Source organism: Piliocolobus tephrosceles, chromosome 1 (genome assembly GCF_002776525.5).
Source record: "Piliocolobus tephrosceles isolate RC106 chromosome 1, ASM277652v3, whole genome shotgun sequence".
NCBI classification, from domain to species: Eukaryota; Metazoa; Chordata; class Mammalia; order Primates; family Cercopithecidae; genus Piliocolobus; species Piliocolobus tephrosceles.
This window is the reverse complement of record NC_045434.1, coordinates 85,139,036-85,165,916: the sequence shown is the minus strand read 5'-3', so window position 1 is coordinate 85,165,916 and position 26,881 is coordinate 85,139,036. Positions and strand designations below refer to the sequence as shown.

Genomic DNA, 26,881 nt, shown 5'->3' with positions numbered 1-26,881 from the left:
CTTTGCTCCAGGTGGCCTGGGCAGCTGGCTGGGCCGACACCTGGCAGGCCAGTGTCACTGACTGGCCCAGGACCACAGTCTCATCTGAGAGCTCCCTTAGGAATGTCGGCGCTGAGGAGGGAGGATGAGATCAGCCTTCAGGGGTGACCTCCGGGCCCCAGAGCATGGCCTGGACCCTGCAGTGGGGACACCAGGAGGAGCCCTGCCCCACCACCCCTGACTCCCCACTCCCCAGACTGGCCCATCTGCACCACCACCTCCTCCTCCAGGAAGTCCTCCAAGACTGCTCAGCTCACCACACCCACCAGGACCCCTCATCGGTTCCCGCACCCCTGTGAGTGAAAGCCTGCTCCCCACCAGTCTGGCCATGCTGGTGGGACCCTGAGAGGCAATGGGGCCCGGTCTCTGTGTTGGGCCTGCTCACCTCGGTCCCAGCTCTTCAGACCTGACGGCCGGAAGGAAGCAAGGCCTGGCTCCTTCCTGGGGGACCCCTCCTTCTCCAGACCTGCAGGAGGAAGGGGGCCGATGAAGGTCATGGTCAGGAGGCCTGGCCCCTCTGGGTAGCACCAGCCGCCTCTGGCTGCAAGGACCCGGAGCAGCTGGGACAGGAAGAAACTGGGGTCGGCTGGCCCGCTGCCCACTCCCCAGACTTCCAGGCCACAGAGGAAACACGAATATCAGGCACCCTCCCCACCTCTAGGCACAGGGTCAGGAGGGTCCAGGACCAGGGAGGACTATGTGGTTGGGGAGAACTATGGGGCTGTGAAGGGTTTTGGGGTTGGGAAGGGTTTTGGGGTCAGGGAGGGCCTGAGGTCAGGAGAGTCTGGGGTCAGGTAGGGTATGGAGTTGGGGAGGGTCTGGGGTAAGGTAGGGTCTGGGGTCAGAGAGGACTATGGGGTCAAGGAGGACTCAGGAGGATCTGGGGTTAGGACGGTCTGCAGTCAGGCAGGATCTGGGGTTGGGAGAGTACAGCGTTGGGGTGTCTGGGGTCAGGGAGGGTCTGGGGCCGGTCGGGAGGACTCTGGGGTCAGGAAGGATTCTGGTTCAGGAAGACTCTGGCCCCTTCAAATGCTTTCCCCAGGGGCATACCACCTACAGTCTCCCCAGGCCTCCTCAGCTACGTTAGGTCCCAGGGCTGGGTCTCAGCTGCCCCGTGGGGAGGGTTGTCAGGGCTGGAGAGGTGAGCCCAAGATTCAGAGACCTGAGGCAGGGACAGGAGGTGTGGGCAGCACCTGGACACCGGCGGGGGTGCCCCGGGGGCCTCCTGCCGTCACCTGGAGTGCAGTAACCCCAGGTACAGAATGGGGGCCCCTGGACGTGCAGGATGCCTGGGGTGGGGTGGGGGTTCACCTTCCGGCCTGCCCTTCAGGATCCGGGAGATGTGCGCCACGGAGGCCTTCACTCTCTCACGCAGTCCCCGCTCCGCAGGCTCATCCAGTGGCAGGTGCCTCCCAGGGAAGTGGAAGAGGCTGCGTGACGGTGAGGACCACTTGCACTTCCTGCCCACGGCAGCCTCCGCCAGCAGCGCATCCACATCCTCTGGTTCCTCTGTGATCTCCAGGCCTGCGTGGGGGCCCATTTCACCTTGCCAGGGCCTCATGGGCCCCGGGAACTCGGCCAGCTCCTCCTCACCCATGGGGGAGGGTGGCTCTGGCTGAGCCGGCTTGGGCACTTTCCTGAAGATCATAAACTCGAATGGGAGGTACTTGATGTCGTACAGGTCCGAGAGGTTGAGGTAGGCGGGGTCCACCTCGGAAATGTCCAGGGATATTGTGTCAGCCGCCTCTGCATCACCTAACAGGTCCTGGATCTGCACCAGGGAGACCTGCCCAACGTCCTCCCATGGGGTGGGCTCTGGAGAGCTCCTAGAGGGAACTCTGCTGACCTCAGGCACAGGCCTTGCACTGATCTGGGGCGGTGGGCTCTCAGCCCTGGCCTCCTCCTGCTCCTCTGAGGACTGGGACACAGCCCAGGCTATCCTGGCCCACATGGGTCCCTGCCCCAGCATGCCCCCCGCATCTCCACCAAAGGCAAAGGCGCCATAGCCAGCCACACCTGCGTAGCCCCCGCGACATCCCAGGGAGAACTTCCGCGTGGTCACCTGTTCCTGAGGCCGCTGCAGGGTGGGTGTGGAGTCAGACAGATCCTCAGCCTCCTGGGACCAGCCCTCAACATCGAGGGAGGGGCTAGGCTCTGTGCCCACCCGGGAGGAGCCCACCCTGAGGGAGCTCACTTGGGAAGAGCTCGCCTGGGAGGCTGACCCTGGGGAACTGCAGGGGCCAGGTTTTGGCCTCCCAGGAAGAGAGATGTCTCCAGGCCCCATCTTAGAGTCTAGTGGGGGGCTTGCTTTGGCAGGGGCAGGGGGTACCTGGGGCTGTCCCAAGAAGGGGCTTGAGGGTACTAAGGGGGCCTCTTTGCAAGATCCTAGAGGGAAGGAGCCAGGAGGGCATGGGGCAACTGCTGAGTGGGGTCTGCAGCCCTCCTGGGGGGCAGAACCCTGCTTGGCATGACAGAAAGGGGCTGGCTGTCCCCAAGGGTGGTCCAGGGATGGACTCTCTGGCTGAGCAGTGCCTGGGTGGCCACCAGTGGATGGAGGCTGCTTGTAGCCCTGAGGGTGCCCCATGTCCCTCCTAGGGGCTCCCCCAGAGGGGGCTGAAGGCAGTCGCTGTGCCTCACAGCAGGCCTCTGGGGAGCGACGTGGGGTGCTCGGAGGGTCATGTTCCGTGTCCAGGGAGCGGCTGTGGCCAGGGGCCAAGTGGGTGCCAGACGCAGGCAGCCAGAGGGCAGTCTCAAAGGAGGGGACTTTGGTCAGGAGGGTGGCCTGCTCCTCCCTGGCAGCCTCCTCCTCCAGCGTGCAGTGCTCCATCAGTGGCTCGCGCAGGCCAGGCAGCGCCCCCGCAATGTACCCGCCCTTCAGCAGGTGACGCCGCCGGGCCGGGTGCCGCCTGCTCCCCGGGGCCAGGGCCCCAAGCTCAGGGCTCTCACCCGCCTGCTGGTAGAACAGGCTGCGGATGACGCTGTGCCGGGGGACATAGCCCTGGGCAGCTGGTGGCCCAGCACCCTCAGGAGATGCAGGCAGAGCTGAGGCCTCGGCAGAGGGCACAGTGGCCTCGGCCTCCTCAGGCAGGCTGGCCGAGGGCCGCAGGAAGCCCCGGGGGTGCAGCAGTGGCGAGTGCGTAACCGGGGAGGGTGGCAGTGACTTAGCCCGGGCGAATGGGGCGAGCTCATTGTCAGAGGAGGAGGAGGAACTGGAGGAGCCACCAGTGTCCCTGCAGAGGTGCCGGGCCACACCGAGGGAGGGGCTGTCAGGAGGGCCCCGCAGCAGCTCAGGGATGGAGCGCATCACCAGGATGGACTTGTAGCTCATCAGGGAACGCTGGAACCGCATGGGGGCAGCAGGCATCAGGTGGGGAGACCCAGGAACTCTGGGGTCCTCTGCCCCCAGGGCACAGTCATTCCGCCCTCCTGCACCATGGGACTCTGTGCACCCATCCCCACTGTGCCCAGCAGATGATTCCCATCTCCTTTCAGCATGCTCAAAGGAGCCCAGCCCCACTTCCCTGCACTCCTAGGTGCACAGCTGGCCCTGTGGGGCCTCAGTTTCCCCTTCACTGGTCCCTACTCAGATGGTCACGGCTCACCTGCCAGCGACTTCGGGCCAGGAGGAACTTGAGCTGCTTGGTGTTGATGAAGTGGGCCTCATCCGCAGGCATGGATTTCTGGGAGACCGAGGTGGGCAGCCACATGGCAGGAAGACCATGGTGCCCTGATAGGGGCCCCTCCCATGATGGAAGCCCTGCTGGGCAGCCCCAGTCCTGGGATCCCCTGGGTCCAGGACACCACAGCCCTCACCCAAGATGTCCAGGTGGGGCAGATGGCAAAGACCAGAGGTCAGAGGTGACAGCGACCCCCCTGTCCCTGAGCTCCTCGCAGTTCTCCCTGCCTCCTGCTGGGGGTTGGGGGCTGGGGCACTGAAATGTGGTTCCAGCTTGAGGTTCCCACAGCCCTCTCACTAATGTACAGGGACAAACGTCCTCTGGGCTGGGCAGAGTCCGGGCCACAGCCACAGTTCTGTGCTCACACGCCCTGTTGCCCAGGCCCTGCCCCTGTTGGCCTCAGGCTCCGCCTGCATAGTGTGGGGCTGACCCCGATACTCACCAGGAACCAGGGGTGGGAGAGGCACTGGGCTGCACTAGGCCGGGCCCTGCAGGGAGAGGTAGGCTCAGGAGGGGTCAGGTGGTCAGTTGCCCTCTGGGGCAGGGCTGACTGGCCCCGGGCAGGAGAAGCCTGGGGGCGCACTCACTGAGAGGCTCTCTGCAGCGTAGCCTTGATGAAGTCTTTGGCGTCTTCGCTGAGGTGGGCAGCCATGGGGCTGCTCCATGACACGCGACCCTCCAGGATGTTCAGGAGGGTGGCACGGTCACTCTCGCCGGCAAATGGGGATGAGCAGGTCAGGCTGAAGGCAGAGGGAGGGTCCAGCCCTCAGATGAGGCCCTGACTGCGGATGGGCTCTTAGTCCCACTCCCATCTAGCTCTGAGAATCCCAGCAAGTTTCTCTGATTTGCCCAGAGAGATCCAGGCTCAGCTTGGAACAGGGACCCAGACCAAGCCTGGGGTATCTGGGCTCAAGTAGCAGAAGGGATATAGGGTCAGCTTGGGTGTGCACCAGCCTTAGTCTGAGATAGGGATACAGGCTTAGGCTGGGACAGGGATGTGGAGTCAGCCTGGCTGGGCACCAGCCTTAGTCTGAAATAGGGATCCAGTCTGGGGCAGGCATCAAGATCAGCCTGAATTAGGAATTAAGGATCAACTTGCTGAGGAGGTCCAGGCTATCTGTACCACTGTCATCCTCAGGGCAGCAGTGGCTGTTATGAGTGACTGCTGGACAACCCCCAGTCCTGCAGGGCAGTGGCTTGGCTGTCTCGTGACCCGGCACAGCCCTCTGATGACAGGGTGTTTGTGATACCCTCTGGGCAGGAACCTCTTATCAGGGTTGGCCGATCGCCTGTTCCCAAGATAGTTGCCCCTTGGGTCTCGGGTCTCTGATCTGGGGAGCAGCCAGCGGTGCACATGCCCTCGGTGGGCCTATCAGGGAGGGGTCTTAAGTCAGCTGATGGGGCAGGGCTCTGCTCACCTGAGGTAGGAGATGACACCCATGGCCCTGCAAGACAAAACCACACATTGTGCGTCGCCCCAGGCCTGGCCCTCAGGTAAGAGGCACACACACACGGAAGTGGGGAGCCCAGGTCTGTAGGAGGAGACGGGTTCAGGGAGGACCCCTTGGCTGACCAGTAGGCTGCCTGCTGCCTCCCTGGGGCAGAGGAGAGGGCCCAGCCATCTGTGGGGACCGGCTTCCCAGAGAAGCTGCAGACCCAGACCCATTGGCCCAGCCACCCACTCACCAGATGTCGGAGGCCTCGCTCACAGGGTTCTGCTGGATGATCTCGGGGGAGACGAACTCAGGGGAGCCGTACTGGCTGAACTGCAGCTCTGCTGGGGTGATGTTCTGGGCAAAGCCGAAGTCGCAGATTTTAATGTCTTCCCGGGCAGGATGCACCATCAGGATGTTAGAGGGCTGTCGGGGAGAGTTGGGAGTGGGTGAGAGCCGTGCCCTAAGGGGGTGACTCCTGGGGCTGGTGGGCCTGGTGAGGACACCCAGAGGCCCGGGGGCAGGGTGGGACAGTGGGGAGCACCTGGTACAGCCATTTGGGGACAGCCTCTGCTCCACCAGAGACACACCCCACTCGAAAGGGCTGCCTGGAGGTGGTGAGCTCCCCGTCCCTGGAGGCAAGCAAGCCCTCTCAGTGAAGCTGGGAGTGGTGAGCCTGCCCCACTGGCCTGCAGGTCCCAGGCTCTGGGGTGCAGCAATGAGGACATACGCACCTTTATGTCCAGGTGGAGAACGCCGTGGCTGTGCAGGTAGTGCAGCCCCTCCACCAGCTGCTGGATGTAGACTTTGACCTGTAGCAAGGGCTGCTGTTCAGGTGGGAGCCCAGCCCCAGCCTCCCTCTCCACTTCAAGTCCAGCCTCCTCCTGACTTCGGCAGCTGATATGCAAAGCCGTCCTGGGTCCTGTGTGCCCCTAAGCCAGGAGATCCCTCAAAGGCGGGGAGGATACGACGGACTTGTGAACCTCAGTGGGGGAGGGGTGGGCTACGCTGGTCAGCTGGCCAGGTGAGACGGAGTGGCAGGCCGTGTAGAGCCTGACTGAGGGGTCAACATGCCCTGGAGGCCCTAGGGAGCCCCAGAGGCCCCTGAGCTAGAGAGGGCTGTGGCTGGGACTGTATCTGCAGGGACCTGGTGTCTGAGAGGGGCCTGGGGTAGGGTGCACGGCTGGGGCAGTGGCAGGCGGCGGCCCAGTCACCTCGGCCTCTGTCACCACACCCTTCCTGAACAGGCGGTCCAGCAGCTCCTCGGATGAGCACCTGGGATCCCATCAAGGAAAAGCAGGCTTGGGAGGCTGAAACCTGCCTGCCCCCAGAAACCCACACTCACAATGAGGTGGCCAGGACTATGGGCACATCTGATCTCTGGGGGCAGCAGGGGGTGATGCTCAGGGTTGAGGAGAGTGGAACGGGGACCCCCTGAACCCCAGATGGCATGCAGCCCTGAAAAGGGAGGGGCTGCAGGCTGAGGCTGGGGACTGAGGCCAGTCACTGCACTGGCACAGTGGGAGGGGGCATCCTGTTGTCCCCTCGGTACAGAGGCCATCCAGCACCCTCTCCCTGCAAAGAGGACAACGACTTGGGGCGGTGGGGCATGTGTCCAGCTGACACCCTGTTAAGAGCACCGGAGGACAGAGGAGACCTCCAAGACAAGGCCACGTGGGTGGCAGGGTGTGCCCCAGAGTAGCCAGGCCAAGCAGCTCCTTCCTCTCTAAGAGGCTATCTACAGAGTGGGAGCAGACCACCACCATCCCTGCTGAGGGCATCAGGTCATCAGGGCCAGCTAGCCACCAGTACCCCCTGGGGACTCCAGTCACTGCCCCGTGGAACAGAAGACTCCCCACCCAAATTCCCGGCTGGGTGGCTGTCGCCACCACCCAGCCAGGCAGGGGACACCAAGCACATGGCTCCTCTGAGCCCTGGCCCTGCATGCCCCTCCTCAAGCCCTCTCAGGGGCTGAGGGCAGGATACAGCTCCAGGATGAGGATGAGGGTCTTGCGGGTCTCAAACTGGTCCAGCAGCCCCGTGACCAGCGGGTGGCTCAGCGCGGCCAGGATGTCTCGCTCCCTGTATGCCTGGGCCCGAGTTCTGCTCCGCAGGGGGATGAACTTGGCAGCGCACAACATCTTGTTTCCTTTGTGCTGCACTCTTTTCACGAAGCCAAACACACCCCTAGGAAAGAGGGAGTGAGGGGAGCCCAGGTGGCCTGGGGAAAGGAGCCATCTGGCAGTCCAGGGGAAAGGGGGCTGGGTGCTACCTTCCAATCTCCTCCTTGACCTCATAGAAGGAGTGCAGCTTCCTCCGGTGGCTTTGCTTCTCTGAGTCCGGCTCATTGTCCCCTAAAGAGTAGGAAGCGGCTGGTATGGGCAAAGGTGACCACCCTGATCCCCACGGAACCCAGTGCTGTGGTGTTAATGGGAGCTGCTTCCTGGACCCAAGACTATGGGACCACACCCACCCAGGGACCACACCCACCCAGGGACCACCCATGGGAAGAGAGGTTGCCCCATGGAAACAAGACCTGTACCTGGCCAGCCCAGCTGCAGAGCCTGGGCCCAGGAGGGGTCGACCAACTCACCCCCAAGCACCAACAGCTCTGCCTTGCAGAGCACCTGGCCACCAGCGTTTTGGGCCAGGCAGGTGTAAACACCGGCATCCTTCGAGGCCACATGCCTCAGCACCAGGGAGTATGTGGTGCCTTCTTGCTGCTGGCTAAGCCGGGTGCTGTCCACCAGCTGGACGCTGTCCTGGAGGCACAGGATCGGCAGGGCTGCCATCAGCCCACTCTGGGGGACCCCATCACCCCACCCTTCACCGAGCAGTGCTTCCGACACCTGCTGTGTGTCCAGTCTGGAGGGGCTATGGGAGGAAGTGCACAGTGTGGACTGCACCCATCTCCCGTGGGTCCCCCAGATCCTGGGGCCATCCCCGAATCTCGCCCACCTGGACCTGCACACCTACCTTGTACCAGGTCACCGAGGGCTGTGGGTCGCCCTCAATGACAGCCTCGAATTGGGCCGTTGTGCCTGTCTGTGCCTGCACATCCTCGATGGTTACCTGCATGGATGGGGGCCCTGGGAGGGCAAGGAGGGAACCATGGAAACCACCTCCCCAGCCACACAACCCTGAGTGCCAGCCACAGCCCACCATGCCTGGGTGGTTGTTGAGGCCCTGAGATCCACTGTGGGCAACTGAACGCCCCCCACAGCCCAAGCAACAGCACCCCATCCTGACTGCCCAGGCTTCTGACAGTTAGGGGTGCTCCTTCAATGGAACCACTGCCTCTCCCACTCTGACCTCAGCTGGCCAGGTGATCAGGAGGAGTTGGTGGGGCCAGCAGAGCTCACTAACTTGGCTGCCGTTCTCAGGGACGGGGTCCTATGAACACCAAGTTCACTGCCACTTGCGTCTCCCCAGTGGAGGGTTCTGGCCCCTCTGAGGGGACACACTGAGTAGAATGTGGGCATCCCAGGCTGGGGCAGGGCTGAGACAGGCTGGGTGGCCTCTGCAGATGTGCAAATGCCCCCCAGCCCTGGGCAGGGGGTATGGGGATCACACTTATAACCCAGCTGGGCCCAACCCCGTACTTGCGGTGTGTGTGTGGATGGCCTGGTATGTGTAGGTCCTCTGTGTGGTCTCCGTGACCACGTGGCTGTGGACGTCCCAGAGCAGCTCCCCTGTGCCTGCCCCAGGCCTGGCTGCACCCTCCATCCTGGGGTTAGGAAGTGGGGTGAGGCTCTGCCAGGCCCCCATACGTTCTGAGCAGCCAGGCCTCCCGATGAGATAGGGTATCCCTGCTCCTCACCACTCGGAAGGGGCTGCAGCAAAGCCTCTCTGGGATGAGATGTACAGACGGGGGCCCAGCCTTTAGTGTGGAGGGGGCCCCCCAACACCTCTCATCCCAAGGGTGGCCTCTCCTCCCAGACCTGCCATGCCTGCGGTGGCTGCTGGCAAAGAGTGGAGGGCTGTGAGGACACCGCGGTAACTCGTGCCCTACCCTGCCTGCCCGGAGATGTCCCCTGGGGGTTGGTCCCCACTGCAGGACCCAGCAGTCTGGGGCGGTTACCGAATGGGCACAGTCCATTCCTGGGCTCTGGCAATGGCCTCCGGCTCCTGCTCTGGGCCTTCGTGGAGGAGGGGCTGTGGCACCCTCTGGGGCACGGCTGCTGGGAGATGAGGGCCTCATGAGATGGAGCCCAGGTGGTACCTGCAACAGGTCCCCACATTCCCAGGCTAGGAAAGCCCAGGCAGAGCTTTGGGCTCCGGGGGCCCTGGGCCGTGGGTGAGATCCTGGCAAGGTCCTAGGCCCCAAACCCAGTACCCAGCCCACAGCTCAAGCATGTACAGTTAGCCACCCTGCAGAGCCCAGGTGCCAAGCACCCTCCATATCTGACCTGGTGCCACCAGCCCCGAGGGTCCCCTGCCCACCCGCCAGGCTAACAACTGGATGTGGTGGCCTCTGCTCTCTAGAACATTCCCTGACAGCCAGACAGGGCAGGCAGCTCTGTCTCAGCACCGTGTGTGCCAGGAGCATTCAACAGTTCCTAGCATGCAAACAATGGTGGGCAGGATCCAGAGGGCCAGGGCATCACCCCATGGGGCTGCCCAGAGGTCACAGGTAGGGCCCTTGACACCGCTCCACCCAGCTGAGAGGGAGAGGACAGGAGAGACCCAGGGCAGACTGGGTAGAGGAGTGGGGCTCGGGACAGCCCCGGCCGGCGGCACAGGCAGCGCAGGCAGGGCAGGTGGCTGTGGGAGTACACTTGAGCTTCAAGCAGGTGGACGAGTGGGAAGGGTGTCTGCCACAGGCAGGGCCGGTGGGGTCATGGCCAGAGCAGGCCAACCCATGCCCACTCTGCAGAAGCATCGGGCAGAGTGAACGAGCGTCAGGCCTGTGAAGGAGCCCACGATCTGCTCCGGATGGGCCAAGCGGCACCTGGGGCGGGTTTGTCTGCTCAACCACTGTGGCCCTGGCACACAGCCCATTGGATGTGGCAGGGTGCACTCCACCCACAAGGCAGAGTTCGAGTGAGGGCCAGGGCTAGTCCTCCCAGACCCCTGCCCCAGCCTCTGCTTGTCCTTCCCTTACGGACACCGGCCTTCGGTCACTGCATGGGGAAGAGTGACAGGCAGAAGAATGAGAAGAGACCATTTCCCAGGGTGACAGGGATGCCGTGCCCCTTCTCCTGGGCCAGGCCTTGCGCCCAGCCAGCCCCATGATAGGCAAACGGAGCAAATGTACACCAAGTTGGGGCCTAGAGAGACGCCCCTTGGCCCTAGGTGGCCCCAGGGTGCCCAGGCAGCTAGAGGGAGGAGCCTGCGCTCATTGAAGGCCTGGGGGCTTCCGTGCCTCTTGTGGGGAAGCAGACCTGAGGGGCTGGCCCTCTCATCTCATTGGGGAAGGCGGCTTGCTTGCCCCGAACCCTATGCCACCTAGCCCTGCGGGAGGCCACAGAAGCAACAAAGGGACTGTGGGACTATTGGAGCATGTGTTCAGGGGATTAAGCGTGAGACCATGGTGGGGGACTGTCCTGTGCTGTCCTTGGGGAGGGCACTGAGCCCTGGAGGTCTCATCCTGTTTGGCTCCAGCCTGATGGCCTTTCTCCAAGGTGATGGAACCAGGTAGGGGTGGCCAGGGAGGCTGCATCAGGGAAGGCCCTGCAAGATGGTGTGGGGTGACCAGAGTGGGTAGGCACACAGGATGCAAGTCTGTGATGGTCTTTTGTGTGAAGACAACCAAGGCTGGGGCTGGGCCAAATGAGAAGGAGAAGGGCATGGACCCGAGAAGCCCACAGAAGCAAGATGCAGAGAACGTTGGACGGGGCAGGGGAGGAGCCTGGCTGCCATCCTGCCCCAGCTCTGGCCTCGCTTCAGCCCTGTCCTCATGGCTCTCTGGACGCCTGACTCCAGGCCCCCATCCACCTGTGGTAGCAGCAGGGACTTGGATGAGATTCCCCCAACCCAGGCCTCAGTTTCCCCAGATGCACTATCTGTCCCTTTAGGAAAAGTTCCTTGATCGGGGACCTGAGGACCGGGCTGGAGCGAGGCCAGGGCTCGGGCAGGTTGGCAGCCAGGCTCACACCCGTAATCCCAGCACTTTGGGAAGCTGAGGCAGGAGAATGGCTTGAACCCAGGAGTTTGAGAGCAGCCTGGGCAACACAGCAAGACCCCATCTCTACCCCAAAATAAAAAAAATTAGCTGGGCATGGTGGCATGCACCTGTAGTCCCAGCTACTTGGGAGGCTGAGGTGAGAGAATCACTTAAACCCAGGAGGTTGGGGCTGCAGTGAGCTGTGGTCGCACCCCTGCACACTGCAATCCAGCCTAGGTGACAGAGCAAGACCCCGTCCGAAAGACAAAAAAAGAAGAAGCAGTTAAAGTGCTTCCTAACAGGAGAACCCCAACACCTGGGGGAAGGGGCTTGGGTGATCATAACACCTGGGGGGAAGGGGCTTGAGTGACCCACAGAGCTGGCTCTTGTAGCAGCCAGTCTGGTCTGGTCTGTCTCGGGTACTGGCTGCTTCTGCCCCTCCCTCCTCCACCTCCTCCTCCTTTCCTGTCTTCTGCCCCCTCCATCCCCCTCCTCCTCCCCTTTCTCACCCCCTGCTCCCCCTCCTCCCTGTCCACTGAGGAGCACAGGGCACCTGAATTTGCCATCACAGGCTAACCATGGGAAGCCTCTGGCTCCTGGAACAGATTCAGAGCAGGAGGAACCTTCCAGAACCAATTCTGTGCCTAGATTCAGACGGGGAAACTGAGGCCAAGCAAGAGGTAGGCTTGGCCCAGGACCCCCAGTGCATGGAGCCACTGGGATTCCAAATCGGAGTCACTGGGGCCTAGCCAGTTCATGCCCATGTGATGGGTACCCTTCACGTTGCACAGCCAGGTTGGGGTCAATCCCTGGGGGTCTTGTTGTCAGCATGTGTCTGGGCCTCACCGGGTGCCTCCGAAAATCTGGTGACTGGAGGTTGGGAGCCGGTTTCCTGGAGTGCAGGTGCCCCCCCGGGGCAGGGGCCGGGGCCAGTGAAGTCCCCTGTGAAGGGGTCTGGCACCCTGGGGCCCAGCAGTTTCTCCAGGACGGATGTGATCTCCTGGTCCACTCGCTCCAGGGTGGTGTCTGTAGAAGAGGCAGATGAGTGCAGAGCAAGTGAGACCCAGGGGTCTGGGATAGCTGCAGCCTCCAGAGGGGTCTCCAGGAACCCCGTCCCCCTCCTCAGAGACTGCCCAGGTGGTCCAACACTGGGCTCCTCCCCACCCACTCCCCTCTCAGGAGACTGCCTGGAGGTGGAGGCCTGGGACACAGAGAGGAAAAAAACCACAGACCTATGCTGCAGGCAGGCACTTCCTCCTCCTAGACTCCCTGAGAACTCAGGCCCATCCTCCCCGGGAACCTTCGGGAGAGTGTCACCACCTCTAGGGAGCAGCCGGGCCTGGATACCCGCCCCAGGCCCTGGCTCTGCCACTGATGGCAACCCCCCACCAGGGCTGGCCTCTCCTCAAACCTGGGCACAGCCTGGTGCCAAGGCGAGAACCAGAGGAAGCTCGGGTTCAGTGGGTGTCCAGGTGGCCATGACCGTGGACCCCTCTCTGGGGATGGGCCCTCCCTCCCAGGGCAGCCCCTGCCTGAACTCGCCTGTCAGGGGCTTTCTCTCCACCTGTGACCCAAATCTGCCCTCCCTTCCGCCTGCAACCCCAGCCCCGGCTGCTCCACCTGGCCCATTGCTGGCTGTAAGAGACTCCTCTAGAGCCCTGCTGGGCATGGTCCCCACTGGCAGCTCCCCCTCGGCAGCCTCCCCGTCCACCTGGCCATCAGCCAGGCACCTCGCACACGGGTCCAGCAGGTCACCTGCCCCAAGCCTCCCGCCTTGTTTGTGTCTTCACGCCCTTGCTGAGGGCTCTTGCTGCATCCCCAGTCGCCAGCCTGGAGAGGAGACCCGGGCTGCTCTCTACATTGCCAGGGCACCCTCCTCTCTACCCTCCTCACTCCAACGCAGTCAGCAGGACCCCTGGGCCAGCCTTGGAGCTGGAGGGCGTGGGGTTGTCCTCTAATGGTGCTGGGATCGTCCGGCCAGAGACAATGAAGTTGACCCCTGATGCTGAGATCCTGAGCCCCACGGGGTCACCACATCCCCACGTCTGCCATGACAACAGTCCCAGCTGCCCAGGGCTGGGGAAGGCCTGTCTGGTACCCAGCATGCTAGGAAGGAGCATGATTGGCTATTCTGGCCGTGCCGTGTGCCCCTGTGAGTGGCCCCTCCATGATGGGAACCAGCTGTCGCAGGTCCACTCAGGGACCCCAGGGTGGGCCAGGACTCCACAGGCAGTGGCCAGCCAGGGGACCTCACAGTCAAGGGCAGATGAGGGTATGGGCTCCCCTGAGGGCTGCAGGTGGAGGGGACCCAGGGCTGCCCAGTGGAGAGGCAAGGAGAGTCAGAGAGGTGTGCGGGAAGCTACTTTATTCTTGCTGAGAGATAGGCTGCTGCCCACACACAGACCCCATGTCCACCCTGCAGAGAAGGCCAGGAGGGCCTGCAGAGCTGGGAAGCACCCACCCAAGGGTCTCAGTCACCAAGACTGCAAAAGAGGCAAGGCCATGCCAGGCCTGGCAGCTGTGGCCAGGAGGGATGGACCAGGTCCATGTGGAACAGGACAAATGCCCAAGGCCACATCCTTCATCCACAGTCCCGAGGCTCCTGCCAGGCTGAGAGGAAAGAGCCCAGAGCTCAGGTCTTTGAGCCAGTCATTCTGACGTTACAAGCGCCACCCAGTCCTCCTGGCTGAAGTTGAGTGAGGTAAGAAGGGCCTGGGACCAGTGACAGGGAGGCCCTCAGGAGGCTCCTAGGGTCTGCTGCTGAGGCTGGGCAGCATCCTAGGCCTCAAGGGCATGCCCCTCTCCCTGCTGCCCCAAGCTACCATGGCAGCAGCATCAGGGCTGTGCCCCCTCATCCCCATCCTTGTCTGGGCAGATGTGAAGGGTGACCGTCTCCCCCACTGTCCCAAAGTTGACGGTCTGGGTGGAAAGTTCTGTGGTGAAGCTGCTCTGACCACTGTCCACAGAACGCCGGATGCGAGTGCAGAAAGACTGCGTCCAGGGAGCACTGCCCACAGGTCGAGCCGGGGCCTCCCGCAAGAGGAAGGAGGTGCCCTCAAGGCTACGGACCTGGGGTCCTGGTGGTGATGCCCCACGGAGCTCAGGCCTAAAGAGGCCGAGAGGGCCTCGGGGACCCAGTGCATGCCCCACACTGAGCAGCACAGGCTGCCCCACCGTGGGCTCCCCGATCTCTCTCTGGATCACCGAGACCTCGCAGGGAGGGTCATCAGGGGCGCTGGGCCCAGGGCCACCACAGCGGAAGGTCTCCCCTTCCCCAGGCATGTAATCTTCCAGGTCAGCCAGTGTCAGCACGCGGCCATTGTGCATGAGGATCTTGGGGTCACGGTCCCCAAGGCTGTGTGTGTCCTGGGACTCCTCCGTCACAAAGGCATCTCCGTCTCCCCCCTCTTCCTCTCCCGCCTCCTCCATGGTGCACTCCTCCTCCAGGGTGACGCCGGTCTCCTCCAGCTCCAGGCTGCCCACGTCAGAAGCAGCCCAGTCCACAGAGCCTCTGGCATCCATGCGGAAGACGAAGGGCTCTCTGACGCTGACCATGGCTGTGCCCTGGGCCCAGGCCTCCTGGGCCAGCAATTTGTTGTTGGAGTTGTTGGAATTGGGGTCCCCTCTGGGGGTCGCACGGGGCAGCGTGAAGAGATGCCCTGATGAGCTCCTGGGCACCTCTCTGGTGGGAGACACACCCTGCGGGCCCATCTTCTTCACCCGGACTTCAATGGTCTCCTCCACCTCCACCCACTTGGGCTGGGACCCCGAGAGTCTGGGCAGAGCTGGAGAGTGGGCCTCGGCCTCTGTCACGTACAGTGTGGGCACCACGGGTTTCTGGCCTGGCTCTGCCTCAGGCCTGCGGGGCTGGCCAGCCCCTGGCAGGTACAGCAGGTCAGGGGCCAGTAGGCCCGGCCTCAGCGGGCTGGCAGAGCAGCAGGAAGGTGAGCGGGAGGGGGACTTGCTGGGGGACCGTCGTTGGCCACGTGGGCTCTTCACCACAGTGGTGATGGTCTCTTCTCTGGGGGAAGGAGGAGAGGGCCCGAGAAAAGATGGGCTCTTACGCCAGGGCAGCGTAAGAGCTCAGGTTATTGTACCAGCAAGCGAGCGGTGAGAGTGCACAAAGAACTCTTACACATGCATGTGAGCCCAACCTGTAGAGTCCCCCACCGCCTGCCATAGAACCAAAGAAACAAAAGCACAAGATCCCATGTGGCCAACCTCAGTCTCTGGTGTGCAGATCTGAAAACAAGAGGTGAGGTACGTGGGGAGGCCCGTGCCGCACTGCAAAGGCAAGTGCCTCCAAAAACTGGGTCACATCCTGAGTGCAGTGGCCCCAGTGACAGTCTCCCCTCCAGGTCCATCCCACCAGCAGGCTTTGTGCTTTGTATCATGGGGGACGGTGATGGCCAACTCTAAGAGGGCAGGGACTGCACACCCTGAAAATCCTCAGCCAGGGATGGGCCGGACAGCTCATGCCGCGGGGGTGGGGTGGGGGCTGAGCTCAGTCAGACCTTTTCTCCTAGCCTTTGGGTCTGAGAGTGTGAGGCCTTGAAAGGCTTTAGGCAGGCCAAGAAAGGAACCTGGCTGGATACCTGGCCCCCAGACTTGGCTTGGCCGTGATGAGCCATGTGCCATCAGACAAGCCCTTCCTCCTGCCTGGTTCCATCTCCCACAATGGGACTGGGGTGGAGTGATGGAGGCAGAATGCAAGGTCGGCTGTATGTGGCTGTGCATGGAGCACTTTGCAAGTTCTCTTGTCTGACTCTGCAGTAACCTGGGAGAGGGTCTGATCCCACTTTATAGGGGACAGAGAGGCTCAAAGAGGCTCAAAATCTGCCTGGGGCCAAGAGGGAGAAGTGCAGCAGTCAACCCAGGTCCTCCTCTGGTGTCCGGTGTCCCTGACCTTGCTGAGCACTGAGAGCAAACTGAGTAACAGGTAGGGAAGCAGAACGTGCTGAGTAACACACAACACATATCAGTTCCCTGACTATTACTCATTTTTCCCTCAGCCCTGCACTTCCCTCAAGCTCAGGACAAGGAATGTGGCATGTATGAGGTGACAAAGTTGTCACCAAGTGAGCTACTGCCAGCTGTCTTCTTTGGCCAAGGTACTGCCTCTCTCGTTTAGCTTTGCTTTCGTCTAATTCAGGGCTCCATCTGGAAGCAGTTGCTCCCAGGGATGAGCCCAGAGATGTGTGACCACCCCTTGGGGTGCACAGCAATGACAGGTCCTGCCTCCTCCAGCCCTCAGCTATTAAGGAGGGAGTGATGTATTCCACTGAACTGATGGGGAAGCTGAGGCTCAGAGATGAGGCCCACTCATGCCCACAGGCTGCTTTCCTGCCTCACACCCAGGCTCTAGGGCAGTACGCTTGTTGCTGAGAGCCTGGACCAGGCCCCATCTGCTCACCTCATATTGCCCGATCTGCTGATGCAGGGTGGTAAGTTGAGTGCAGCCCAACAGGTGGATGGGGATGGGGACTCCTAAATATCCCCCCAGATGCTGGACTCACTGCTACCCCCACAAGGACACATGGGCATCCTGTACTGATACTGCAAGCACAGCACATGGGGTCTGCCTCCAAGCCCTGTTTCCTTCTCGGGTCTATTGCCTCCCTGGTGCCTCTCCCTGTGTGGTCCACCCTTGGGTTCAGCGCCATGCCTATGCAGTTGGCTCCCTCCATTCCTCAAGCTGAGTGGGTAAATTATTCTTGCATGGTGAGGGTTCCCACCTTCCTAAGCCTGGAAAAGAGTGGACTTGTACGCTTGTAAATCACCTGGTCCTCCCTTCTCTAGGCATGAGTCGCCTCTGAAGCTTTGCCAGTGGGACATTCTGGCTCCATCTCTGCTCCTCCATTTTCTTATCCATAAAATGTAGATAACAATAGTGCTCCCAAAGGGACAAAATGTAGAACTAATCTATGTGAGGCTCTGGCACCGTTGCATACCTCCAGGAGTGGGGTGCTCATGAGCATCCAGGCAGTCCCATCTATTGTGGGGTGGCATCATCATAGGAGCAACTTGCTTTAGGGAAGGAGGGAGAAAGCCAAGGAAGGGTTAACCCAGGATCTCAACAAATGTCTGGCAATGGGATTTTCCCATAATAGGGCCAACTGAAGGCCCCTTTTGGAGGTTGTAGGCCCCTTGAGAACTAAGAGTTTTCCCGTGCTGGAGCTTCTCAGCCATCTGGCCTTAGGAAACCACAGTTTTTCCTGCCTCCTGGCTTTTGCAAGCTCTTCCATCACTCCCACCTGCACACACCTTCTATTGGAAGTCCTCTCAGATTATTCAGGTCAAAACCAACCCTACATTTATGGGTTCACCCAGTTCTGGTCCTCTTGTGTTACTTCAGCAGCAGAAGCAGCATGTGTGATTTTGCTAAATCCTTGAGGCACTGAAGGATGAAGAAAGGGACGGTGGGCGTGGCACTGGGGAAGTGGGATCTCCGCTGGCTTCCAATCATTAGCCACCCGGAGCTAACCTCCTCTCTTCCCTGAACTTCAGTTTCTCCATCTTCCAAATGTGAAAATCAGGCTTAGGGGACCTCTAAGGGCCCTAAGGCTGTGCTGTCCACTATGAGTGTGTACTATGTAAATTAAATTCAAATGAACAAAAATTAAAATTTAAAATTTGTCCTTCAATCACACTAGACACATTCCAGATGCTTCAAAAGACGCATGTAGCTAGTGGCTACTGTAGTGGACAGGGGAGATATAGAACATTTCTTTTTATTTTTCTCGAGCTCTGTTACCCACGCTGGAGTGCGGTGGCGTGATCTTGGCTCACTGCAACTTCTGCCTCCCGGGTTCAAGCAATTCTCCTGCCTCAGCCTCCCGAGTAGCTGGGATTACAAGGGCCCGCCACCACTCGCGGCTAATTTTTGTATTTTTAGTAGAGACAGGGTTTTACCACGATGGCCAGGCTGGTCTCAAACTCCTGACCTCAGGTGATCCACCCACCTTGGCCTCCTAAAGTGCTGGGATTACAGGCGTGCACCACTGTGCCCAGCCGATACAGAACATTTCTACCATCACAGAAAGTTCTGTTGGACAACACTGTTGTAAATCCCAGGGTGCTGAGGATTAGAATTCTGTCTCTGGCCCACTGAGGAAAGCAGCTCTTAGGCCTAGCACCTGATGAATCCCTGGATGAACCACTGTGAAGTGTGTGGAATAAGTCTACTCTGCTGAAACAGTGGGACCATGGAGTGTACTGAGGCCCTGGAAGAGACAGCTGTGAAGTGTGGAGGTAATCGAGGCCCCAGGGGAAGGCGCCTATGCAAGGTAACTGCAAGTACCTGTAAGGTGCTGGCAGTCAGAGGATGAATGTTATGTGAGCAGACAGGCGGCAAGCAGGTGGCTAGGCCACACAGGCATGATCCAGGCAGGTCAGTGGCATGCAGGAGGCACTGCAGTCAGAAGGAAGGTTAGGAACACGCCTGCACTTACATGATGACGGTTTTCTTGGGGACTTTAGTCTCTTGCTCAGTGACTACAAAGAAAACAGTCGGAATAGCGAGGGTTACAGACCAGCCAGTGCCGGGGGCTGAGCTATCTGAGTGGCACAGCATTATAGTCACCTGCCAAGCTGCCCCTGGGCAGGCTGTCTACTCAGAGCCCCAGTTCTCTGGTCTCTGACATGGAGGTGACGATGCCTGTCCTGAGTGGCTGTGGAATGAGGGCTGAGGACAATGTGTCCCCTCGTGAAGGCAGGACCCACTGTCCCTCTCGAGGGTCTTGCAGGGTCTTGAGGGTCTGGGGGGAGAATGAAGACCCTACCTATGCTCCCAGCACAGAAATCCCAGCTTCTCCTTCAACCCATGTGCCAAGGGAGCCCTGTGAATTTGTCAGACCTACAATCCCACTTCTCAGACACAGAAACCAAGTCCTAGAAGGGAATACATGGCCTGTGGCTGCATAGGGAGCCAGCAGCTACACTGAGGCTGAGGTAGCTGGGGCCTCTGTTACAAAAAGTCCTCAGGAGAGAGGGACTCTGGAGTCCTGAAAGTGGCACGCCTGAGCTTTGTGGCACAAAGCCACAGAAGTCCTGCCAAGAACAGCCCCAGGGGATGCCTGGGCAGGGTGCTGAGCTCCGAGTGAGCGTCAGCCCAAATCTCCCTATAGGAGCATCCTCAGTCCACATACTCCATGGTCTCTCCTGGTTTTCCTAGCTGCCTTCCTCCCCAGAGCCAGCAGGATGGGGCCTGTGGTTCCAGATATGGGATGGAACGCATCTGGGATCAGGCAGCTCCTCCTTCCAGTTCACCTCAAGGACTCCTCCTCTGCAGCTCCCGGGCAGAATCATCAGGACACAAAGATGGCCCTCTCCCAGCCCTAGCCAGCTGGCCAGTGGGCGGTCCACAGGCCACTAGCACCTTCACATCTCAGTGACCCTTCCCAGCACCCTGAGGGAAAAAAACAAGCAGGAGGCCCAGAAAAGTCAAGTAACGTAGCCTGGGGCACACGGCCTCACAGCTCTGGGTTGGGGGTGGGACACCATCTGCTTTGCTAGATTGCCATGTGGAGAAAGGCTTTACACCTGTCTCAGATGAGAAGCACGTGAATTTCAGGGACTACCTGCATCTATATGTACACTTGCAAGCCACACGTTCTGTGCATTTCTGGGCACACACATGTGCAAATGTGTGTATGTGCACAGATGTATGTGCATATGTGTGTGCATGCACATGTATACATATGTGTAAGTGTGTATTTCACAGGCTCCCCCTGGAGAGAGGAGTGCCCATGGGAGGAGAGAATGAAATCTAACCAAAAGGCTCTGTGTGTTTAGACTAAGCTGACCTCAGAGAAAGCCAAGGTGTCCACCACCTGCAGGCCAGTGATGGAAACTGCAGAGTGATGGGAAAATCCAGGGCCTCCCCACTCATCCTCCCTGTACTTGGGGCTGACAGCCAGGCACCTCTGGGCCCATATACTCTCTGGCACCTTCATTCATGTACCTAAACTGCCACCTGATCGGCTGTGGGCCAGAGTGAGTATTTGCGACCATGGGAGGAGTGCAGCCGTGCGCAGCGCGATCCACAAGCAAGGGGGCAGCGCCCACCCCGCAGAGGCCTGCCAGGGCCTGTTCGGGCTGCAGAGCTGCTGGGTTAAAGATGAAAGCAGCAGGATAGGAGTTAGAAGCGGGGAGGTGTTGGCTCCAGCTTCAGGCTCTTCAAGGACCTGCGTTCTCACTTCGCCGAGGCGCCAACACCCTGTCCGGCACCGGTGGCCTCTCTCCCCTGCCACCCCCTCCTCCAGACCCAGAGAGAGACTTGTGACAGCCAAGTGAACGACTGTGGAGGACACTCCTGTCACCAGCAAGAGGCAGCCCTGGGTGTCCCAGTGTCCCAGCTGGGCACCTCCCTGGCCGTGAGACACAAGACTCATGGGAGGCTGAGGTGCTGGCAGCTCCAGAAGCAGTTGTGTGTGGTGCTGTGGCCACCAGTTGTGGGGCTGACGGAGGTCACAGGGCCCTCAGAGACACGTCAGACATGGGCACTGGCAGTCAGGGGTTGGCCAGTGCCTGTGGCACTGTGTGGGCTGAGGAACAAGGACATTTGCCCAGCAAGGGAGGGGTCTCCCTGAGGGTCATGGAGGGCATCAAAGATGGCCCAGCTCTGTGGGGTCCAGACGGGCAACTGGCTTTCAGACACTGGGCACTGGGAGACACAGCTGAGGTGGGGTTGCAGGAGCCAATGTTTAAGACTTGGAGGACACGTATTCCAACCCACAGTGGGAGTTGCAGCTCCGCCAGCTGTTGAACCAGCCTCCACTTGCATGTCCCCAGGGATGGGAGGCTCAAAACCTGTCCAGACGGGCAGCCCAACTGGGAGCCCAAGACGGATGCCCGATGACCCCCTTCCCATCCTGGCTGCCCCTGCCCTGAATAAAGCATCTGGGAGCCTGGAGGAATGAGGTGATGTGTCCCACCTCTCCCCCGGCCCATCACCTTCCATCCCTAGTGAGGTCATTCTGCAGCCCAAGGCCCTCCCAGGAACCCAGGAGCAGTCCCACACCAGGCCAGGTCTCTCCACAACCAGCGCTACCCTCAATGGAGGGGCCAGGCCCCTGACACTTGCCCCTTCTCCTGGGAGCCAAGCTGGGGCCCAGCGGCCTGGCCCTCTGCAGAGACGTCCTTCCTACTGTTCCTGCCACAACCTCCCCACTGCCTCCTGCCCACTGCCTCCTGTCCACCACCGGCGAGCTGCCCTGGGTATAGGCCTGGCCTCTGTGCACAGGCTTTCCCTCTCCGGACCGCAGCAGGGCTTTGGGAACCCCGCTCACCCACAGTGACCTCTCCAGCCTCCACTCAGGCTCTGGGCTCAGGGCCCACCCTCCACCAGCCCACACAGGTGCGGCCTCAGTGCCTGGCCCGCAGCAGCCTCGTCATCTCCCATCTGTGGCTCTCCCTGCCCCACAATGCCAGCCCAGCCCTCCTCCAGTGTCCTCCAGGCAGCAGACCCTGACTGGGAAGGGTGAGAGTCTTGTCCCCCCAGACATGGCCAGGCCTGTGAGGGTCCAGCCTGGGTCTGAGCCGTGGGGAGCTGCCTTGGTGGCGAGGACAGGGGTGGGACTTACCTTCCACTGCCCCCGCGAGCTGCTCCTTGTGGCACTGCTCCTGGGTCTGCAGCGTGGGGCTCTGAATGTACAGCTCTGCACTAGCTCGTGTGGAGCCCAGCCGGTTCACCAGCTGCAAGGACAGCAGGGCTGGCTCAGAGCCCAAGGCTTCTCACGGGCAGGGCCCTCTCCCTGTGGCCATGTTGGGAGCATGGGCAGCCTCCATCCTGGTGTCCCCCACAAGGGGAAGGGCCCCAGCCCAGCCACAGCATCCCTGGGGGACCCACATGGCCCTAGGGTCGCCTGCAGTGATGAGGATGCTCTCCGTCTGCCCTGTCCACGTGCAGCTCTGAGCATGGGACATGGGGCCAGAGCAGCCAGGGAACCGAATCTTTAACTGAACTGAACTTCATTTTATGTATGTTTTAAAGCTGGGTCTCGCTCTGTGACCCAGGTTGGAGTGCAATGGCACGATCTCAGCTCACTGCAGCCTTCAACTCCTGGGCTCAAGGGATCCTTCCACCTCAACCTTCCGAGTAGCTGGGACTACAAGTGTGCACCATTGTGTCTGAGTAATTTTTTAGTTTTTTTTTTTTTTGCCTATGCATTTTATTTATTTATTTTTATTATACTTTAAGTTCTAGGGTACATGTGCACAACATGCAGGTTTGTTACATATGTATACATGTGCCATGTTGGTGTGCTGCACCCATTAACTCGTCATTTACATTAGGTATATCTCCTAATGCTATCCCTCACCCCTTCCCCTCTCCCCACAATAGGACCCGGTGTGTGATGCTCCCCTTCCTGTGTCCAAGTGATCTCATTGTTCAATTCCCACCTATGAGTGAGAACATGCAGTATTTGGTTTTCTGTTCTTGCGATAGTTTGCTGAGAATGATGGTTTCCAGCTGCATCCACGTCTTTACAAAGGACACGAACTCATCCTTTTTTATGGCTGCATAGTATTCCATGGCGTATATGTGCCATATTTTCTTAATCCAGTCTGTCACTGATGGACATTTGGGTTGATTCCAAGTCTTTGCTATTGTGAATAGTGCCGCAATAAACATACATGTGCATGTGTCTTTATAGCAGTATGACTTATAATCCTTTGGGTATATCCCCAGTAGTGGGATGGCTGGGTCAAATGTTATTTCTAGTTCTAGATCCTTGAGGAATCGCCACCCTGTTTTCCACAATGGTTGAACTAGTTTACAGTCCCACCAACAGTGTAAAAGTGTTCCTATATCTCCACATCCTCTCCAGCACCTGTTGTTTCCTGATTTTTTAATGATTGCCATTCTAACTGGTGTGAGATGACACACCAGTTAGACAAACATAAACCCTGTTTAAGAGACAGGGTTTCAATATGTTGCCCAGGCTGGTCTCAAACTCATGAACTCAAGGGATTTTCCTGCCTTGGCTTCCCAAATTGTTGAGATTACTGGCGTGAGCCACAGCACCTAGCTTTGGATTTAACTTTAGTTGATTTAAATTTAAATTTAAATTTAAATCCCCATGTGTGGCTAGTGAAGGTATTAGTGCAAATCAAGAGCTCACTTGGGTCTCTGGCTTCCCCAGCCAGAGCGGTGTGGGGCAGGCTCCCCACAGGCTCACAGCAGCAGCTACATGGTGCGGGGTGGTGGCCGGACAAGTGCCCCTGGAGGAGCTGGACAGAGGCCAGTGCCTGGGGTCTGGGGCACCTACAGTTGGCACACAGCCACCATGACCACCACAACCACTGCAGGCTTTGAAGGGCCGGAGGACTGGGACTGGGCCCCACCCTGGGGAGCCCCTGCCCCAGCCCTGCAGACACAGTGGCTGGAGCAGAAGGCAGCTCTGTCCACCTGTAGGCTGGACATCTTCACAGGTAAAAGGTACCTGAGCAGGGCCAGGCTACACTGGATGACCGACACTCCATTTGACATGAATGACAAAATTCATGAGGCCATGCTGGGTCCCCCAAAGGCAAAAACCAAGTGGCATCCTTGAAATGGCCAGGGAAGCCAAGGAAGGCATCCAGACTGACATGGGAGCCGAGGAGAGGCTTCGGGGCAGAGGAAGAATAAGGCCAGGGCATGGGGCAGTAGTGTGGCCAGGGATGACAGTGACAGTGGCATGGTGGCCCCCACCTGTGACGGGGGGGTGAGAGTGGTATGGTGGCCTCTGGCCTGTCATCAAGGAAAGGTGTAGCAGTGGGTATGGTGTCCCCTGGCCTCTGCCAAGAGCCCTCCACCTTGAGGACAGGGCCTGGGCTCTTAAGCCCCTCCACAATCAGACCCCAGAGGACGGCCGGCACGGATGGCCTTGGCCCCGAGGCAGGTCCTGACTCCTGCAACCCTCACCTCACACTCGTAGAGCCCCAGGTCCTCCTTGCCAGCCGCCCGGATCACCAGCACTAGCAGGCCGCTGCAAGGCTCACTCAGTGTCTGGAACTTGCAGCCAGGGGTCAGCAGGGCCCCGTCCTTGTACCACCTGGAATCCACCCGGAAGGCACGTGAGGCAGGCAGGACTCGGGCCACGCTCTACCCTACCAGCGACATCCTCCTATGTCCTGTCTCAGGGCCAAACCTGGCTGTGCTACCTGTGCTCACGACCCAGCTGCCCTGCCTTCAGACCCCAGGGGTCCTCAGAGAGCCCACCCTTCCAGAAGCCAAGACACAGCCTGGCCGTGTCCTCCCAGCTGAGGGGTGTCCCACATCCAGAATGAACCAGAGCCCCACGAAGCCCATTCTCAGCTGAAGGCCAGTGGCCATGTCCAGCCCAGCCCTGACACGGGAACACATGGTCCGTGCCCCATGCTCCAGGTGGGAGCCGGCCCCCTCATGCCCTATCCCCAGGCAGGCCTGGGCCCCACCTGATCTGCGGGTATGGGGCGCCTTCGATGGTGCAGGTGAACTGGGCATCCTCTCCCTCCACAAAGGGCGAGGCCCGGACCTGGTTCATGAACCGTGGTGGGACTGTGGGGTTGTGGAGGGAAAAGACAGACAGAGAGAGACAGATAGAAACATAGAGACAGAGAGACAGAGACAGATATCGAGATAGAGACAGAGACAGAAAGACTTACAAAGAAAGAGACACAGAGACAGAAAGATAGAGATGGAGAAACAGAGAGAGATAAAGATACAGAGAAGGAGAGACAGAGAAAGAAATACAGAGAGAAAAGTAGAGATAGAGAGAGAGAGAGACAAAGAGATAGAGATGGAAAAACAGACAGAAAGAGACAGAGAAAGAGAAATTGAGACAGAGATAGAGACAGAAAGAGAGAGACACAGACATCAAGACCAGAGATAAAGAAACAGAGACATGGAGACAGATGGAGAAACAGAGACAGAAAGATAGAGAGACAGAGAGACAGATAGAGACAGACAAACAGAGACAGAAGGACAGAAACAGAAAAAAGACATACAGAGACAGGGTGACAGAGACAGAGATCAAAGAACAGAGACAGAGACATACAGATACGGACAGACAAAGACAGAAATAGACACAGTGCATCAGATACAGAGAGACATAGAGATGCCATGACGGAGCTGAGGCTGATGCCAGGGAAGGGGCTGCAGGGTCCCCACCCCTCCCAGTGCCCTCTAGGAGCCCCCAGTGATCCCCTCAGAACATGGTTGGATGTCCACCCCACTGTCCCACCACCCCGCCGCAGCTGGGCCTGCCATGGTGGGAGGGTCGGGGTGGCTCCTCCCCCAGGAAGGCCTCCAGGCTAACCTTGCACCAGGATCTTGCCCAGGGTACTGCAGTTGCCAGCGGCGCTGGCTGCGAAGCACATGTACTGACCAGAGTCTACACTAGTCAGGCTGTCCAGGATGAGGGCACATGAGCCATCAGGGTCTTCAATGAGGATGTGGTGGGGGTCCACCTGCACTGGTTTCCCATCTGGAAAGGACAAGCAGGGGCCATCACTCAGGTGGGGACCCAGGGGCTCACTCCATTAGCAGGGAGAAGCTGGGCCTGGCCTGGGGGCTGCAGTCATGGTCGGGGAGGGGACGGAGGGGCCACACTTGCAGCACAAGGGCCAGGCACGGGCTCCCTGCCGGGTCCAGCTTCCAGGTTGACCTGTAACCCTGGAGGGAGAGGCTGACATGAGCTCCCATTCTCTCTGTGTCTCTGCCTCTCTGTCTCCATCTTTCTTCGTCTGTCTCGGACTCAGCTTCTTTGTCTCTATCTCTGTGTCTGTTTCTATTTTCTGTCTCTGTCTCTCTTTCTGTCTCCTTGTTGTCTCTGCCTTTGTGTCTGTCTCTGACTCCACGTCTCTGTCTTTATCTGTCTGTTTTTCTGTCTGTGCCTTTTGCGCCTTTCTGTCTCTCTGTGTCTCTGTCTCTCACTCTGTCTGTCTCTTTCTCTGTCCACCCTGGACACTAGCTAGAGGCAGGGGGCAGGCCAGGGGACCTGAGCCCCACAGAGGACATCCTCTATGGGCAGCTGAGTCCTTGGTCACCCCAGCTCTCAGCAGTCCTGCAATGTTCCGAGGACCTCTAATGCACTGACTGCACCCCAGCTCACAGCACCTTGATCCCCTCTTCACCCCTGCCTGCCCAGTCTAGGGCCTGCAGCCCCTTCTCTAAATCACTGCCCACAGCCCTCCATGCCTTCTCTCCCTGCAGCTGCTCCTGTGGAGAACACGGCAGCCCAAAGTCTCACCCCCAGCTCCACTCTCCTCTCCCAGGCCACATTCTCATGCCTCCAAATGCACAGCCTTCTAATACGAATATCTGAAGACTGAAGAATGTGAAGTAAATCACCTTGGTATGAACACACAACTGACTACACCTCTCTGGCCAAGGCATGCTTCCTCCCCAGGTGAGGGACCGGAAGGCATAGCCTCTCACTGTGGAGAACTCCTTCCCACATAACGTCTAAATATATAAAACAGCATCGATTCACATTCCAATAGTGTCGGGTGTGCCCCACAGATTGCTTAAATCACAAAGGTCACAACCAGCACTGACTTATGATTTGTATAGCACTATAAGAGATATATATTATATATACACACACACACATATATATACATTATACACACACACATACACACGCACACACATACAC

The 26,881-nt window shown here is 59.5% G+C and overlaps 1 protein-coding gene across 1 annotated transcript in view; it reads right to left on the bottom strand.

Annotated features, from left to right (window-relative positions):
- OBSCN (obscurin, cytoskeletal calmodulin and titin-interacting RhoGEF) overlaps nt 1-26,881 on the bottom strand; it is a 174,429-nt gene that overhangs the window by 4,317 nt on the left and 143,231 nt on the right. Inside the window, exons 78-98 of the mRNA XM_031935294.1 lie at nt 25,541-25,708; nt 24,678-24,780; nt 24,166-24,295; nt 21,839-21,950; nt 12,102-12,281; nt 9,231-9,327; nt 8,752-8,876; nt 8,126-8,238; nt 7,692-7,911; nt 7,422-7,503; nt 7,136-7,336; nt 6,364-6,424; nt 5,884-5,961; nt 5,403-5,575; nt 5,135-5,161; nt 4,304-4,456; nt 4,159-4,204; nt 3,642-3,719; nt 1,351-3,376; nt 425-505; nt 1-111 (exon numbers count right to left, since the gene is read on the bottom strand). Of these exons, the coding sequence (XP_031791154.1) occupies nt 1-111; nt 425-505; nt 1,351-3,376; nt 3,642-3,719; nt 4,159-4,204; nt 4,304-4,456; nt 5,135-5,161; nt 5,403-5,575; nt 5,884-5,961; nt 6,364-6,424; nt 7,136-7,336; nt 7,422-7,503; nt 7,692-7,911; nt 8,126-8,238; nt 8,752-8,876; nt 9,231-9,327; nt 12,102-12,281; nt 21,839-21,950; nt 24,166-24,295; nt 24,678-24,780; nt 25,541-25,708 (4,365 nt within the window). The remainder of the gene's footprint in view (nt 112-424; nt 506-1,350; nt 3,377-3,641; nt 3,720-4,158; nt 4,205-4,303; nt 4,457-5,134; nt 5,162-5,402; nt 5,576-5,883; nt 5,962-6,363; nt 6,425-7,135; nt 7,337-7,421; nt 7,504-7,691; nt 7,912-8,125; nt 8,239-8,751; nt 8,877-9,230; nt 9,328-12,101; nt 12,282-21,838; nt 21,951-24,165; nt 24,296-24,677; nt 24,781-25,540; nt 25,709-26,881) is intronic.